Here is a 16,274-nt window from a genome sequence, read left to right on the forward strand (position 1 = left end):
GCCGTACTCTTAACACTAAGTCAGAGGATCATCTTATGGGGGATTTTTACGTAATACTCTCCACTGGAAAGAAACATTACCTCAAATTCCCTTCCAGCCACACTAATTTAGCAAGTAAAACAAATAGCATATAAACATTTCCTATATCATGATAAAAGTTTAAACTAAAAAGGTCACTCACTCATTGGCACAAAACCCAGTACTGCCAACAGTGATGCCAGTTAGGCCACAAGTGTGCTTGACAGCTAAAAGAATAGCTAATTGAGCATGTGCAATTGTACATACTCTATCATTGGCCTAAACTCTGAAAAAATATATTCAGTACTATAGTTAAGGTAGGGTTGGACAAATTTATAAAAAAAAAAAAAAAATTCAAGAGTCAGTTTTAAGGAGCCAGAAAACATGCTGGCTATAGAAAGGCTCAAAGATTGGTGCCAACTATATTTATTTAGGCACATTGGCTACCAGGATGCTGGGATTTCTCCAGCCCTGGTCCAAAGGCTATTAAGATCACTGCTACAAACAGATAGGGGTTATCAATATCTATCCTAAATAGAACCCAGTAAACTGAAAAATAGTTATATATTTAGTGAGGGGAATTATCACACATAATACTAGAATTCAAAGACCCAAAGATCTCTTGTGCAAACACTGGGCTGCTTTGTAATAAAGCAAATTCAATGGTAAAAAAAAAAAAAAAAAGGAAAAAAACAACAACAAAAAAAAAACAATTCTGCTGATCAAAAGATACAATACCAACGATTTAAATGCTTGCAAATGCAGACCATTTTGTAAATAAAAATGTCTGCCTTTAAATTTATAAGGAAAGAAAGCATCACCTTTGCCAGTGAAAGGTGCTGAAGCTGTGATAAAATAAAGGTATTGAATGTCATGGAAACTAAAAAATACTAAGGTGCTAAATACTAATAAGGTAAATGCAGGTTTCTCTGCAGACTTTGTGATTTCGTAGGTATGCATCCTGCCAGGGGCTCATTGTTTCAGGAAGTGACACCATGGAAAATTTGGACTGTATACCAAAATTAAAGTATAAGAAATGATGGTCACAGCAGTTATTTGGCAAAACTGCTTTCATTGGAAAGGAGTTCAAATGTTTTCATGGTGTATTCCAGAAACATTGGCGGGATAAGCACGTCGTGAACCCTAGTTAGAAGAAAAGGGCAGCTGGTTTATCTGCTGGGAGGTTTAACAAGAGGGAAGTAGTCTGTGAGGTTTGGTATTTGTAAGGTATGATAACATATTTGTTAATACATTCATGGCCTTGATTTGGCATATTTAAAAACACAGCTACTAGGCAACTTGTCCTATCCTCTTGTGCTATGCAAGAACCAGACACTGACACAACTGGTCAACACTAAAAGCACCAAACCAAACCACATACACACCAACTTCCTAAAAAGGCACAATGCAAAAAACAATAAAATAAAGACATCTTGCATACAAAGAACATTTAAGTCAATATATAGATATGCAGTAAAGGGAATAAAAGATTTTACATAAGCTCCTAACCTTTCACGGTTTTCATTTAAGAGTAGAGACATTTTCACTACCGTTATTTGGCAGATCTGAATGTCCCCAAGTACCAATAAACAACACACACAATAAAAACTTGTAACTCACAAGTCTCAGGGTATAGCAATGGCCAAAGGGAGGGCATCAACAGTACCATCAACCCAGCTGATGTGATACCCGCTTGCTACTCGTAATGCTAATGTTGCAAAGAACCTTAGCATCTCAAAATCTTACCTATCGGATGGGGTCAGTACTGTATATAGCACAGCATTGCTTTTTGTACTCCTGTCCTATCGTACCCAGCAATTCAATGGAGAATTCAAATGGCACTGAATATTTGTTACTGCCCTCACTAAACCACTAATCCGTATAACCCTCTGAGGCAAATAAGGCCCTTTAGGGGCTCCACAACCAGCATTGGCCAACCTTTCTGAAAACGAAAAGCATTTCCTCATCATCCAAGAAAACATTAACACTGTCACTACCACTGTCATACACTTAAAAGTAAAGCAATTAAAATGGTTACAAGTCTTAATACTGCACATACTTCATAAAGCCACCACCTGCGCTATAATCGGTGGAAATTCACGTTGCATTTAACTGCGGCATGCACCAGTAGAATTATGCTCTACAAGGACTGGCAGAAGTTAAATGATTACATTTAGCATTTAAAGCAGCAAAGCTATCTAGAACATTTCACAAGCATATTTTTGGCACCAGTTTTTAAGTATTGCCTACAATATAAAGAATACTAAAGCGAACAGGAATACAATACACTAAAGGACAATAAAAGATTCTGTAGTCGGCATACTTTTACAGGGGCTATTCTGATTACAGAAACCAGCAATATAGAATATACTGCAGGTCCCACCACCAGATTAGGGGGAAGCAAGAGGGTGTCAGAAAATCTCAATGTGAGACAATGGAATTAGTTAGAATTTGGTAGTTTTAAGTGCGTAAGGCGCCAGGGCCAAGTAAGGGCTATCAGGGAATTTCAGCATAAACGGTGCTACTAAGCTAATGGCGAGCACTGGGAGAAATGTCCAATCCCACCAGCTTAAGTCAAACGAAATACCAAACACGTCACTTGCAAAGTGTGATAATTATTAAAAGAGAAGCTCCATAGGGCTGAAGCACGACAGCACAGACACGGAAAAAGACATCACTTCATAGGCTGGTGCGCAAAAGCTGAAATGTCTTCCTCGTGGACGCTCCGAGGAAGTGCCACTTGGTTGTCTATATTCTACCCCGACGAGAAGCCCGGAAGGAAAAGCGTATGAAACGACGGTGGCACCTGGTGTTTCTGTCCTGGTCACGTATCTTCTTTTCCATTTCAGCATCTGTAAGGGTCTCCAGAAGAGGGCACCACTGGTCTGCATCACCTGTATTTCGGATGGCAATCTCCACAGTTGGCAAGGGGTTTTCACTGAAATATTAATAAACATGTATTAAGGAGGGATAACAAAGTCATCTTGCATGTTTCCTTTGTGGGATACTTCAGCCCATTCAAATTTTTTCTAACTTCACATTTTACACAATACAGTAACAGGTGCCTAAGCATCTATTTGCTAGGCCTAAAACTGAACTTTAGGCATGATTTTTATATTCTATGATAGTTACATTGGTCCAGGTTGCAATGAGTATGCAAATTTCTATAACTACACAATCACTGTGGAACTTGCACATCACAAACAGTTGCTGCTGCTACAATGATCAATGATATCAGCAATCCTCTGAGTCCTGTGTCGATTGGCTTCCCTTCTACAGTAACCACATTAATGGTGGGGGATTGCGCGCTCGACAAAGGTACCAGTCACAAATCACCTTGTCATTTTTATAGGACTGGCTGAGGTGGCATGATTGTGTCATCGATGCCCCACTTTGTCAAGTCAAGTGCCAACTAATTTCTCAGGTATGCAGTCTTACAATGGTTTATACTGGACCAATAAAACTGCTATATATATATATATATATATATATATATATATATATATATATATATATATATATATATATATATATATATATATATATATATATATATATATATATATATATATATATATAAAGTTCAGTTTAAGCACTTATGTTATGCCAAGTGAAAATATCCATTTTAGAAATATGGTATTTGCATATGACTTTTGGAGGGCAATAGTAGTCATTTTACATGGAACAAGTATGCAGATTCACTTCACTGGCAGCATACAATGAGATATCCAGGTATCTATTAGCAATGTCAGCTTTCTTTTAAAGTAATAGGACAGCTGGGAGTATATGAAATGTAATCAAAGTGCACAATCTTTCGGGTAGATGTTCCTGACTAAAAACACATGCTTACAGTCATCATATTGACACACGTGATAAGATACTTATGTTGCATATCCTGTTTTTAAGTCAACAACTCATGTAAAAAGATTTAAGAGCTCATCCACACAAGCACTAATGTGGAAACGCATCTAGGCACACGTGGCTTACAGCCGTCACCCCTGCCAAGTCTTCCCAAGAATCCCTGCTGCTTACCCTGTGGGGTAGACAAAAAGGAATAAGCCTGCAGTGTCACACAGCCAGATGCTGCAGACAAGGTTTTTATGCAGCTCAGTGGGAACAAAACACTTCACCATTTGGCTATTAAAAAAATACAATTTAGTCTGGAGATATACTGGGATTATGACTTTTGGAAAGTAATTCCATCATTATGGTCAAAGGTGTTTCTTCCCTCCTAAAGTGAAAATTCTTCCAACAGGTCTATCAGCATGGAACAGGGGACCTAAGGTTGCTATCTGACTTTGGACCCACTGAAAGTAAGCAGGGAAGCTGATGGTCAAGGGGCTGGATGTCTGATGATCCCCCAGTTTACACTAAATTAATCATTGGAAAAATGGAAATGGAAACCCTCTTTATAAAATAAGATAAAAGGCCTCGTTTACACTAGCGGTGCTCTCTGAATAGGGATCCATGCTCTGATCACTCTTTAGAGAGTATTTGACAGAGGGTGAGAAGGTGCTGCAATGCTTCCTAACTCCCCGTTTTAATCCCCTAAATGCCACGCTACATACAACGTGCCTGCGTGTAGTAGTGTTCACTGAATGTGACGGGGTTATAAATCCTGCGACGACCACAAAACAAAAAGCATTGCAGCAGGTGTATACACCCCGGGATGCTGCATTTACAGCTAAGTGGTAAAAATGTGGCTCAACCATTTTCCGCTCCCCCCCCCCTCCCAACAGCAAGCATAAATGAGCCAATTTGGGTTAAGGTATCCCCGCGCTGTCGTCAAGGGCCTAAGCTATTTAAAAGGATAGGTTGCAGCAAACTACCGACAGGGGTATGAACCCTAACCCCCAGATAATAAAAGTGAAAATCAAACAGATGGTGTTGCGCTACCTGAACTAGATATAAATATGAAGAGCCTAATACTGGAAGAAATAAAATCTAGCTATAAATCAACTAGCCTATCTTAAATATAAATTAAAGTGCCTTGTGCTATGAAAAATAGTAACCAGTGTATTAAAAACTTAAATTCCAGAAATCATGTGTTTATATATCAACATAAGTAACTCTAAGTAAAAGGGGAAAAATATTCCATAAAGTGCAAATGTCTTATATTAAAACGTGCAATTCATAGTGCATGATTACAAAAAGTTGGTAAAATACAGTCTTTAGTGAAATTAAATAAAGTGCCAGTGATTATTAGTTCCGTAATCTTCTTAATAATAAAAAAAAAAAAAATTAAATATTCTTAATAATAAGAAAAAATTAGAAAAAATTAAATATGTATATAAGACAGTCTATATATAAGCTGAAATAAGTGCTCAGTGACTTGTTCAGTGCTTCTCAAAAAGAAAGACAGGTGCCAGCAATCGTGTTGTAATTTCTGTGTCTCCAGTATACACGGCACACTAGGTAAAATGGCCCCTTACCTTACTGCTGTAAGGTAAACAGCAAATCAAGCAGCAAAAACAAGGGTCCAGGGATTCTATCCCAATTCCTAGCAGGTGGATATTGGTCCCCTCAGGTAGGTATTTTTCTCTCAGATAGTTTCCATATAGATCTTTGGCTTCAGTATAGCTCCCAGAGGTCAGATCTGTGGGATCTCAGGTTACAGAGATCATATAGGCATACACAGGAGGGATCAATCAGCCAGGGACGGTGTGTTCACACGTTCATCCCAAATGACGTGGATTTAGAGGAAGGCTTACGCCTCTCGAGTCATATGGGCACTTCGGTCTTTTTCGGCGGCGCTCTGTCGGTCTGTCTCGGCGGCGGGATATTTAAACATGGGCAAGGCTACAAACGGCGCTGGGCAAGCTGGAAATGATACTCTGCAAGGCTGCAAACAGTGCTGGGCAAGCTGCAAATGACACTGATCATTCTGCAATGATGCAGAATGATCAGTGTCATTTGCAGCTTGCCCAGCACTGTTTGCAGCCTTGCAGAGTATCATTTCCAGCTTGCCCAGCGCCGTTTGTAGCCTTGCCCATGTTTAAATATCCCGCCGCCGAGACAGACCGAGCGAGCGCCGCCGAAAAAGACAGAGCGCCGCCGAAAAAGACCGAAGTGCCCATATGACTCGAGAGGCGTAAGCCTTCCTCTAAATCCACGTCATTTGGGATGAACGTGTGAACACACCGTCCCTGGCTGATTGATCCCTCCTGTGTATGCCTATATGATCTCTGTAACCTGAGATCCCACAGATCTGACCTCTGGGAGCTATACTGAAGCCAAAGATCTATATGGAAACTATCTGAGAGAAAAATACCTACCTGAGGGGACCAATATCCACCTGCTAGGAATTGGGATAGAATCCCTGGACCCTTGTTTTTGCTGCTTGATTTGCTGTTTACCTTACAGCAGTAAGGTAAGGGGCCATTTTACCTAGTGTGCCGTGTATACTGGAGACACAGAAATTACAACACGATTGCTGGCACCTGTCTTTCTTTTTGAGAAGCACTGAACAAGTCACTGAGCACTTATTTCAGCTTATATATAGACTGTCTTATATACATATTTAATTTTTTCTAATTTTTTCTTATTATTAAGAATATTTAATTTTTTTTTTTTTTATTATTAAGAAGATTACGGAACTAATAATCACTGGCACTTTATTTAATTTCACTAAAGACTGTATTTTACCAACTTTTTGTAATCATGCACTATGAATTGCACGTTTTAATATAAGACATTTGCACTTTATGGAATATTTTTCCCCTTTTACTTAGAGTTACTTATGTTGATATATAAACACATGATTTCTGGAATTTAAGTTTTTAATACACTGGTTACTATTTTTCATAGCACAAGGCACTTTAATTTATATTTAAGATAGGCTAGTTGATTTATAGCTAGATTTTATTTCTTCCAGTATTAGGCTCTTCATATTTATATCTAGTTCAGGTAGCGCAACACCATCTGTTTGATTTTCACATAAATGAGCCAATAATTTACTTGAGATTCGAGACACATGACTATAGCAATAAGGGTAGATTTAGACGTGCATTTAAATCTCCCTTTCATCTAAAGTCCGATTTGCATTCGGATTGCGCTCCAGAGGTTACTGACAAGGCAGAGATAAAGTGATGCAATGCCTCCTCACAGCCTCTGTTGTAACCCCATTTCTTCTGACAAATGTGGTACAACCGTATGCACTGCATGCAGTTGCAGGGTGTTTTCAGCCATTCCTCATTTGCATCAGTGAGTAGCATTCAGGGGGGCGGCTGCCTGCTGATCGCTACATGTCGGGTAAACTTTGCCATGGGTGCGACGCAAAGCATCGCTCCTGCCGCAGGTAAACACCTCCATCCACTGCCTATTGCAGCTTAAGGGGTCAGCTGGTGGACTGCAAAAATGGGCCTAAACTGTACATTTTTTGACACCCCCACATCTAATTAGAACACCTCTCATATATATAACACCCTGTCAAACTGGGCTGTGTGGACGAGTCTGTACAGCCCTGTGTCTATTAACTTATATGGGTTTGCTTGCATGCGGCTCAGTGCTAAACAAACTGTCAGACACTCTCAATGGAGCTGAGCACCTGTGTGAATGAGCCCTTAGCATTTGTTTCTTCCAAAGGGTAAAATAACTCAAATGCATCTGAAAGTGCCTTTTGCTTGCACCTGCCATAATACTAAAAGTAGACTGACAATCAGTTTTTTCAATAAAATTTGGAGCAACTGGTTCCTTACATGAAAAATATCGGAATGTACCCAGCGAAGCCTTATATCCTGCATCCATTTGGACAGAGAAAATTACACACACAGATATACATACTTAAGCGTGATACATTGGTTTACTCTTGCAATTTAAATTGTATTGACCTAAAGCATGATGCAATCACAAAATCATGGCTTTGCTGTTTTTTTTATTGTGCAGATCATCAATTGTATATACGGTAACTATTGTTTAAAAAAAAAAAAAACACAACATTTTTCAGACTATGCAGCTAATACAATTTACATGTATGAATTTGTGATCTGATAAAATTAGTTTCTGTATATTTACAAGCAGCAGTGCTGCTCAAAGCTGTTCCATAATGGGTCAGGGCAGAAGAGAGCTGTCCTCCACCAGGCCTTGGATTATGGTAGAGGGACTCGATAAGACCCTGTCCCATGGTGGGAAGTAGCCATGAGGGTCAGCAGGGGATCTGGAAAGAGGAGGAGCGGGGCTGCTCTGTGCAAATCCTTTGCACAAAGCAGTTAAGTTTGACATGCGTCTATTTGCCAGTTAATAGCACAATTTTCATGTTAGTTGTCAAAGAGGGGATTTAAAGGGCAATTTCAGCTAAGTACAATTGTATTGCCAATTCTGACCCCTTTGTGTTTTAGATATCATCACATAATAAAACATAAGGTATAAGAATCATAGGCAACAACAGAATCATTGTACCGGTGTTTAACATCTGTTTAGACAACTAAAGTTCTGACATTCAGATGTCAATGTTTACTCGTCTATTTAGATGTAATGCGTCTGTGTTAATACTGTATATTAGGTTGCAAGTAAAGTTTGAATTTGATGCTCCCAAGGAGGGAATCTTGTCATAAGCAGCTATTCATTTCCTGGAAAACCCCTTTCAAACCCAAGCACTGCACAACTGTGTCCACTAAAGCTTAGTACACACAAGCCGAATATTGGCCAGTTCAATAAAAACCGGTTAACATTTTGCTTGTGTGTATGGCAGCCGGGCCGGCCTTCTGTTGGCCGTGTATGCTGGAAAACCAGCAGCTGACCAGCTACCAAGCAATGCTCTGTGTTCTGGAGCTGTCAATTATTTGGTGGTTTTTTTTTTCAACCCGCTGGGTTGAACGTAAAAACCTCCAAAAATAAAAATATAAAAACATAGTGTGTGTACTAGGCTTTACTGTGTTACACTCATCAATGGTGGTGTCACCAACTGTCTTCCAACAACCCTGAATTTTAAAGCAACAAGTCATCCTACCTGAATGCGTATGTCTTCTGGTGCCAGCTGAGCTGCCCGCGGATGCTGTATGCGATAGTGGTGACAAACTCCCCGCCTAAACCAAGCTCAGAACACAATTTCAGTGCAAACTTCTCTGGTGAATTCTCCTTCTCCGACATGTCCCACTCAAACTGGTCCACCAAAGAAATGTTCCCAACGTGGATATTCAGCTGAGAAAGAACAGAAGGACAAAACCACGAGCCAGAAAGTGAGGCTGCTATTGTCTATTCACCAGCATAAGTAACTCAGACAGAGCTGATTGAACACTCATAGGCAGCCTTGTTTACATAGAGCAGAATCTGCAAGTGCCATGCAAAATGGCATACAGCTTACTTACACATTGAACAACTGTCACTTTACCAGAGAAGACAAAACATTGCATGCTTACAGTTGCTCTAAATGAAGTCCATGCAACACACTGCAAGGGCATGCATTGGGGCCAGCTATGAATGAATATAAAAAGTAAAAATGCCACAATGCTTTAAGAAAAACAGAAGATTTAGTTATCAGTGTACCTTGATAATGACTCTCTGATCGGACTGATCCTCCAGTATGCTGTCAGTGGGATAAGATTCTATCTGCTGACGGATCGCTGAAGCAATAGCCGGGACAAAAGCAAGGGGGTTAAGGTCTAAATCATCACAGAGGATCTCTGCAAACATTTCTGGAGTCATTAACTTCTCTGTTAGAAAAAAAAAGAGAAATCATATGCACAATAAATTAAAACAAAGTTTTGTTATTTACCAATGCCTGTTCTGTATTCCAGGCAAGTGAAACAATTCAGTGAGCTACTAATGCTATCTAGAAAATATGGCAAGAAATAAGCGCATCAGAAAGTTTACTTAATTTACCCTAATCTGAGTTCTTCAGCAAACTGCAGACTCCAGAAAGCATCTCACAGGGTGGGAATGAGCATCCTGCAGCTTGAGTTGCACAACTTTCACTCTCCTCCCGTGTCTCTGCTCTCTTACTGTCCTCACTCTGGCATTTCTGCTCCCCTTTACTGTTCCCAGCAAGCTTTGGTGGCTCTGCAATCCTTTAGGCCTTGTTCACAGTGCATAGAGCAAGATTTTACAAAGCAACTGATTTCAACAGGCTTTGGGCAGCTTTGATGAAGTTTTAACAAAAAAAATAAAAAAATAAAAATAAAAATAAAAAACACAACACTAGTTCCAATATAGGGATGTTCAACATAGATCCTAATGGTAGTGCAGACTTATAATTTAAACCTGTAGCTAAAAGGCTACGGCATGCTGTCAAATTTCAAGTATTCCTGAAACCTATTAGCAGCATGTTGAAGTGACAGTCAGAACTTGATTGTGCTTTAACCTCTCCAAACTGGAGTTTTTTTTTTTTTTTTTGGGGGGGGGGGGGGGGGTTGTTCTTTGGTGGTACGTTATGGTAGTACCAAGAAGTATACAGCTAAAGAAACTTTTTTTTTTTTACTATTTTGTGCCAGTTTCCCTAGGATAATCAGAACAAAAAAAAAATTTAAAAAAATCTGGAGACATCCATTACCATTTACCACCAAATGAAAGCCCCATTTGCCATGAAAAAAAAATAAAAAAAAAAAAAAAGGTATAATCCATCTGGATGCACAGTAAATCACAAAGTAGTTGTGATATGTACAGTTTTACTAACATCTCAAAGTTGCAAAATTGTGCTTCGGCATCAACATTGGTGTTTGCCCTTACGGGTGGAGTGGTTAAGGTCCTTACTCAGCTCTATCGACTCTGCCCTCCTTGCAAAGCTCATTGGCATTACTCATACAACCTTTTCTAACACATGTTGAGATATTTTTGTGTTTCATCACTGGTTGGCTAGCTCACCTTTTGACAAAAATGATGTTGCCTACACATAAAAACTTAGCTGGGGGTTACCCCTGGTACCTCTTAGAGGCATCATCACACTAGGCATAAACAATAAAGAAATTACTGGGGATACTCTCAGCCCCTGTACACATGGTCAGAGATTTCGACAACCAAATCCGTCAGATTTTGTCCGTCGGATCTTATCCGAAACTGTTGCATACACACGGTCGGACTAAGTTGTCAAAAAATCCGATCATTCAGAACGTGATGACGTAATTTCATTACGATGGGACTACGTTCAGGCTAGCAGCCAATAGCTTTGATGTAGGACTTTGATCTGAGCATGCGTGGCACTTGGTCCGATCAAAATTCTCTACACATGATCGGAGTATGTCCGATCAAACCAGTTGGTCGGGAAATATTTCCAACATGTTGGAAAATTGGGTCCGATGGATATTCCGACGGAATCAGTCCGATGCAGAGCACACACAGTCGGATTATCCGACGACACGGTCTGATAGGACACATTCCGACGGATTCTCCGACCGTGTGTACAAGGGCTCAGACAACCCATTGAACACACATGGCACAGTGGTTTAGGACAGCATTGCAGACTTCTGTAAATGCAGCACATAAAACAGCCCTGACAATCATAAGTCTGACAACTACAATCCCATCTATGTCCAGAAAGTGAACATTTTTGCTAGTTTATTTGTAAAGCTCATCAATAATCACAAATGCGCACAATGGTTACTGTTAATTCCAAACTAGTGGATCCCAATACAACAGTTTACATTCAAGCAACCCCTCCAACTGTAAACCATTCCCTAGAAAACTATATATGAAGTTTTGTTCCGGTCTTGCTCCTCTTTAATGGATAGCCAAGAGTGTGGACATTTTTTTTTTAAAAACGACTTGTCGAAGGGACCAAATTTGGGTCTCAATCTACTTAAAAAAAAAAAAAAATTTTTTAAAACCAAAACCGTATTTAAATCTGAGGCACTTTTAGAAATGTCTGGACCTTTTAAAAATGAAAGGGGCTTTATGGCAACTTAAACTTTTAACCTCCTCCCATCCACGCTATAGCCAAAAGATGGCTACAGAGCAGGCCTCAATTGCCAGGAGGGCGTCCATGTACGCATTTATCAGCGGTTACCGGCATTTGGCATTTCAAAACACCTCTGAACATCCGTCCCAATTTCTTTTTTTTGCTTTCCAAAAAATGCTTCTATACTCTACCTAGAAACGACTGTAAATGACCCTGTGTACATGTACTGATAACAGAGGAGAGTTCAGGGGCAGCTGAAAAAAAAAAAAAAAAAAAAAATCAATACGATAATGTTTGAGGAACGTGTGCCGGGAAGACCTAGTGGGGGCCCTGCATAATGTTTCGAGGGATCCAGGTTCCTCACCCTGTATGCTTTCTATATTATTTTAACGACCCAAGAGGCCAAGGTTCTGGGGTAAGCCTCCCTCCCTCTGTTTTTTTTTCCCCATGGGATGAGAAGTCTGTTGGAGTTCCTAAAACTCACTGTGGCTTCCAAGTAGGCCCTGTGAACTTGGAAGAGATCTAACTCATGACAGGAACTTGATTCTGGGTCAGAAAAGACTGGTAATGCCCATGGTTCTGATAGATTTGCCATTGAGGCGACCTTGGGCGTGAATCCTCAGAGGGTGAAGTTCTACTCCATCTGGAAGAAAAGAAATGTGTTCATCTTCCACTCCCAGGGAGTGAAACTCTGAAATCCTCCTGCCGGATGTGATGGTCATGAAAAAGGTAGTTTTCAGGGTTAGGATCCAAATTGAAATTTTTATCTACCGGTGCAAAAGGGTAAGCGGCTAATACCTTTAGCATCAGGGGAAGATCCTATTTTGGAAAGCCTGGTTGGAGGGGGCATCTTCAGTACACCCTTGAGAAATGTGACCATTAGAGGATTTTTAGCCCACCTTGTGTTGGTTACTGCTGAGATTGCCGACACTTGAATTTTAAAAGGGAACTCTGGCTGAGGCCCAAATCAAAACCTGTTTGAAGAAAACTCAAAATACCAACAGTTGTCGGAGAGACTGGATCAAAACCCTTTCCTGTGGCGCAAGTTAGGAACTTGTCCCAAACCTTAGCATATTTTGCATTGGTTGCTGGTCTCCGGGCTTTCAGAAAGGTGGATATAACTTCCTGGGAATATCCTAACAGCTCAAACCTCCTCCTTTCATACTCGAAGATCCAGCTTTTGAGAGTCTGGATGGATTAGCCTGCCCTGGGTTAACAACTGTGGGAATCTTTTAGGAGGATTCACATTGAGGTGCAAGGCTAGAGGAAACCAAGGCCTCTTCTGCCAGTAAGGCAATACTGGCAGAACTTGAACTGGTTCCCTTAGGAGTCTGAGGAGAAACTTTGATATGAGCAGATGAGGAGGAAAGGCGTAAGGATGGGAAATCCGATTGAACACATGGGGTGGAGTGACCACTCGTCTCAAAATCTCCTCAACAAGATGTCTGCCTCTGTGTTCATCTTTCTTGGGAGATACATCACTCTTAAGTTCACCAAATTCCTTTGGGCCCAAATTATTATGGGTTCCACTTCCCTCAGAAGCGTCCGGCTGTGGGTGCCCCCCTGTTTCTGAAGATAGGAAACTGCAGCTTTGTTGTCCAGGTGCAGAAGCACCCTCTATACCTTGATTTGGGGTGCAAATGAAGTTAAAGCTAAAAAAGCTGCTCTGATCTCCAATACATTGGGTACTATGCCCCTAGTGGGAAAGGACCATCTCCCCTGGATCCTGACTTCTCCGCAATATGCACCCCACCCCTGACCACTGAAGTAATTGTGGTTCAAGTGTGGGAACCTAGATGATGCAAACGGGAGAGATTTTCCAGCCTGGTCCACTAGTGCAAGCTTCAGGACATCAGGGTTGACAACAGTATTGTCTGGAATAGATGTTGCTTTTTCCATTGTGCTAGAAAACCTGTCTGGATGTATCTCAGATGCCAGTGAAACCACGGGACCATAGGAATACAGGAAGACATTGTGCCTATGAGGCTCAGACATTGTAAGTCTTCAACATCTTTTGAATGATGCCCTCCATCTTCTGTTGAGGTAAGGAAACTGTGGCCAGATCTGTATTGAACATTGCTCCTAGGTAGACCATTTGTTGTGTTGGGATCAGCTGGCTCTTCTGGCGATTCACCAACCAACCTAGATCCGACAACGACTGTAGAAGTATCTCTCTGTGGGCTATAAGTTGATCCTAATTGTTTGAGAACAATAGGCTGTCGTCCAGATAGTGGTAAATAATTAGCCCTCCCTCAGAGGGGGCCAGGACAGATATTAGCACCTTCGTAAACACCCAAGGGGAGGTGCACAGCCCGAAAGGTAGAGCATGGAATTGCAGGTGGACATGACCCACTGCGAACCCTAGATATTTTTGGTAATATGGTAGGATAGGGACATGAAAGTAGGCGTCCTGCAGGTCTGATATCAACCAATCTCCTGGTTGTAGGACCTGAATGATTGTCTGCAGTGACTCCATCTTGAAACTTTTGAGATTAATGTATTTTTTGAGTCTCTCCGAGTCTATTACAGGTCTCCAGTTGCCAGTCTTCTTCCGTACCAGGAAGAGGGTGGAATAGACACCTGTAAAATGTTCAGATGAAAGGACTTCATAAACTGACCCAAGGCCAGAACCTGGGTTTTCTTGAAGGAAGTGTGTAGAGGCCGATGACAAAATCCAGCACAGTGGTGTAGTGGTTAGCACTCTCACCTAGCAGTAAGAAGGGTCGCTGGTTCAAATCCCAACCACGACACTACCTGCCTGGAGTTTGCATGTTGTCCCTGTGCCTGCGTGGGTTTCCTCCGGGTGCTCCGGTTTCCTCCCACAGTCCATAGACATGCTGGTAGGTTAATTGGCTTCTGTTTAAAATTGGCCCTAGTATATGAATGAGGACCATGGATTGTGGGCTCCTTGAGGGTAGGGACCGACATGAGTGTGCAATGTACAGGGATGGGGACAATTGTAGACACTCACTCAGGTTGAACTGGATGGACAGGTGTCTTTATTCAACTTAACTATGAAACTATAAGAAATGTCCATGTCAAATTGTTGATAGGACCCATGGGTTCTGGCACCTGGCAGCCCAGACTGGGAAAAAAAAAAAGTTTTAGCCAGGCTCCTACTGGGGGTGTCTCTGCCCCTTTGGCATCAAAGCGTTCATACCCTCCTGGGGAGCAGTGAGTCTTGTTTTTTCTGGCACCCAGAAAGGAAGACAGTGCCTCACCATGACCTCTTGTTGTCCTTAAAAAGGGACGAGTTTGCCTAAAATTTCTGGAGCTTGACTGCCGGAAGCGAGATGCATAATTTCTTGTCCTCCGGACCCTCCTGTCCTGAGGAAGCAAGCCGGACTTTCCTCCCGTTACTCAGGAAATTGCTTTATCCGAAGAGGAATTTGCCATCAAATGGAATCTCAAAAACAATTTTGTTTTGGATGCATGATCAGCAGTCCATGGCTTCAGACATAGGGCCCTTTTTGCCATGACTGAGTGAAGCATTGGGTTGGCCGAACAGCGGACAGTATCAATAGCTGCTTCTCCCACAAAATCTACTGCTCACTTAAGCTCCTCCAGAGCCTTGATTATATCATTCTTGGGGACATCCTGGTGGAGGGCTGCCTCAATGTTCTCTGTCCATGAACTAATGGTGTTGGAAATGGACGTCGATGCAATGGCGGGTCTGCAGGCTGCTCCTGTGGCTAGATTGCCTAAACAAATGGTTGGACCAAGGAAAAAGAATGAAAGCCGATGGTTCAGCTTGCTTCGACGACTCTCCAGAAGGATCCTCAGGGGAATGTGGTTGTGCTTCCCAAAGTAGGTAGCGGGTTACTGCCCGATGAAGGACTCGGAGTGTCGGGGTCTAGGCCTTGAGCCTGAACAGCAGCATGAGCAGATTGACCACCTAACTGCTTTCTAACTCTCGATCGGCTGCGTAATTCCCTCAAACAGTCCTTACAGACCAATTTATCAGAGTGGCACAGCACCACATGCCCAATACTTCTTGTTTAACCCTCTAGATTGGGGTGAGGGAGAGGAATGACGTCTAGACCCAGATTTCCTGGAAGACTTATGACGTGAAAAACATCAGAGGCGTCAGAGTCATGTGCGCCTGCACGCAGGCGCACAGTCTACCAGACGATCCCCACTGACAACAGCGGGCCGCTGTGTATTCCAGGCTGCACAAGCACCCAGAGACCCGGAACACACCTTGATCTACAGGAGAGACGCCACCCCCTCTCCCCACCCCTCATACCGTGAGTGGAGAGAGGGAACAAACCAAGGACATGGTAGGAACCCTAATCTAAAGCACAATACAGCTTTTAAGAAAAAGAGGATATAATGACCGGGTTGCGCATGCGCAAACCAGGAATAAAACATCTTAAAGGGGACAAATTTTTCTCTCTTATGTAAATGCACCAGCTATTACTTTTTCTGC

The 16,274-nt window shown here is 41.6% G+C and overlaps 1 protein-coding gene across 2 annotated transcripts in view; it reads right to left on the reverse strand.

The window, feature by feature from the left end:
* Window positions 1–16,274, reverse strand: part of SMARCB1 (SWI/SNF related BAF chromatin remodeling complex subunit B1) — a 45,388-nt gene that overhangs the window by 520 nt on the left and 28,594 nt on the right. The window contains exons 6-8 of one of the 2 annotated variants that reach the window (XM_077461590.1): window positions 9,502–9,578; window positions 8,966–9,156; window positions 2,825–2,956 (exon numbers count right to left, since the gene is read on the reverse strand). In XM_077461590.1, coding sequence (XP_077317716.1) covers window positions 2,825–2,956; window positions 8,966–9,156; window positions 9,502–9,578 — 400 coding nt within the window. Of the gene's footprint in view, window positions 1–2,824; window positions 2,957–8,965; window positions 9,157–9,501; window positions 9,669–16,274 lie in introns of both variants that reach the window. The other variant, XM_077461589.1, reaches the window with a different exon arrangement.

The sequence above is a fragment of the Lithobates pipiens genome, unplaced genomic scaffold (genome assembly GCF_037356315.1).
Source record: "Lithobates pipiens isolate NorthernLeopardFrog02 unplaced genomic scaffold, aLitPip1_a1.2 Scaffold_3, whole genome shotgun sequence".
Lineage (NCBI taxonomy): Eukaryota > Metazoa > Chordata > Amphibia > Anura > Ranidae > Lithobates > Lithobates pipiens.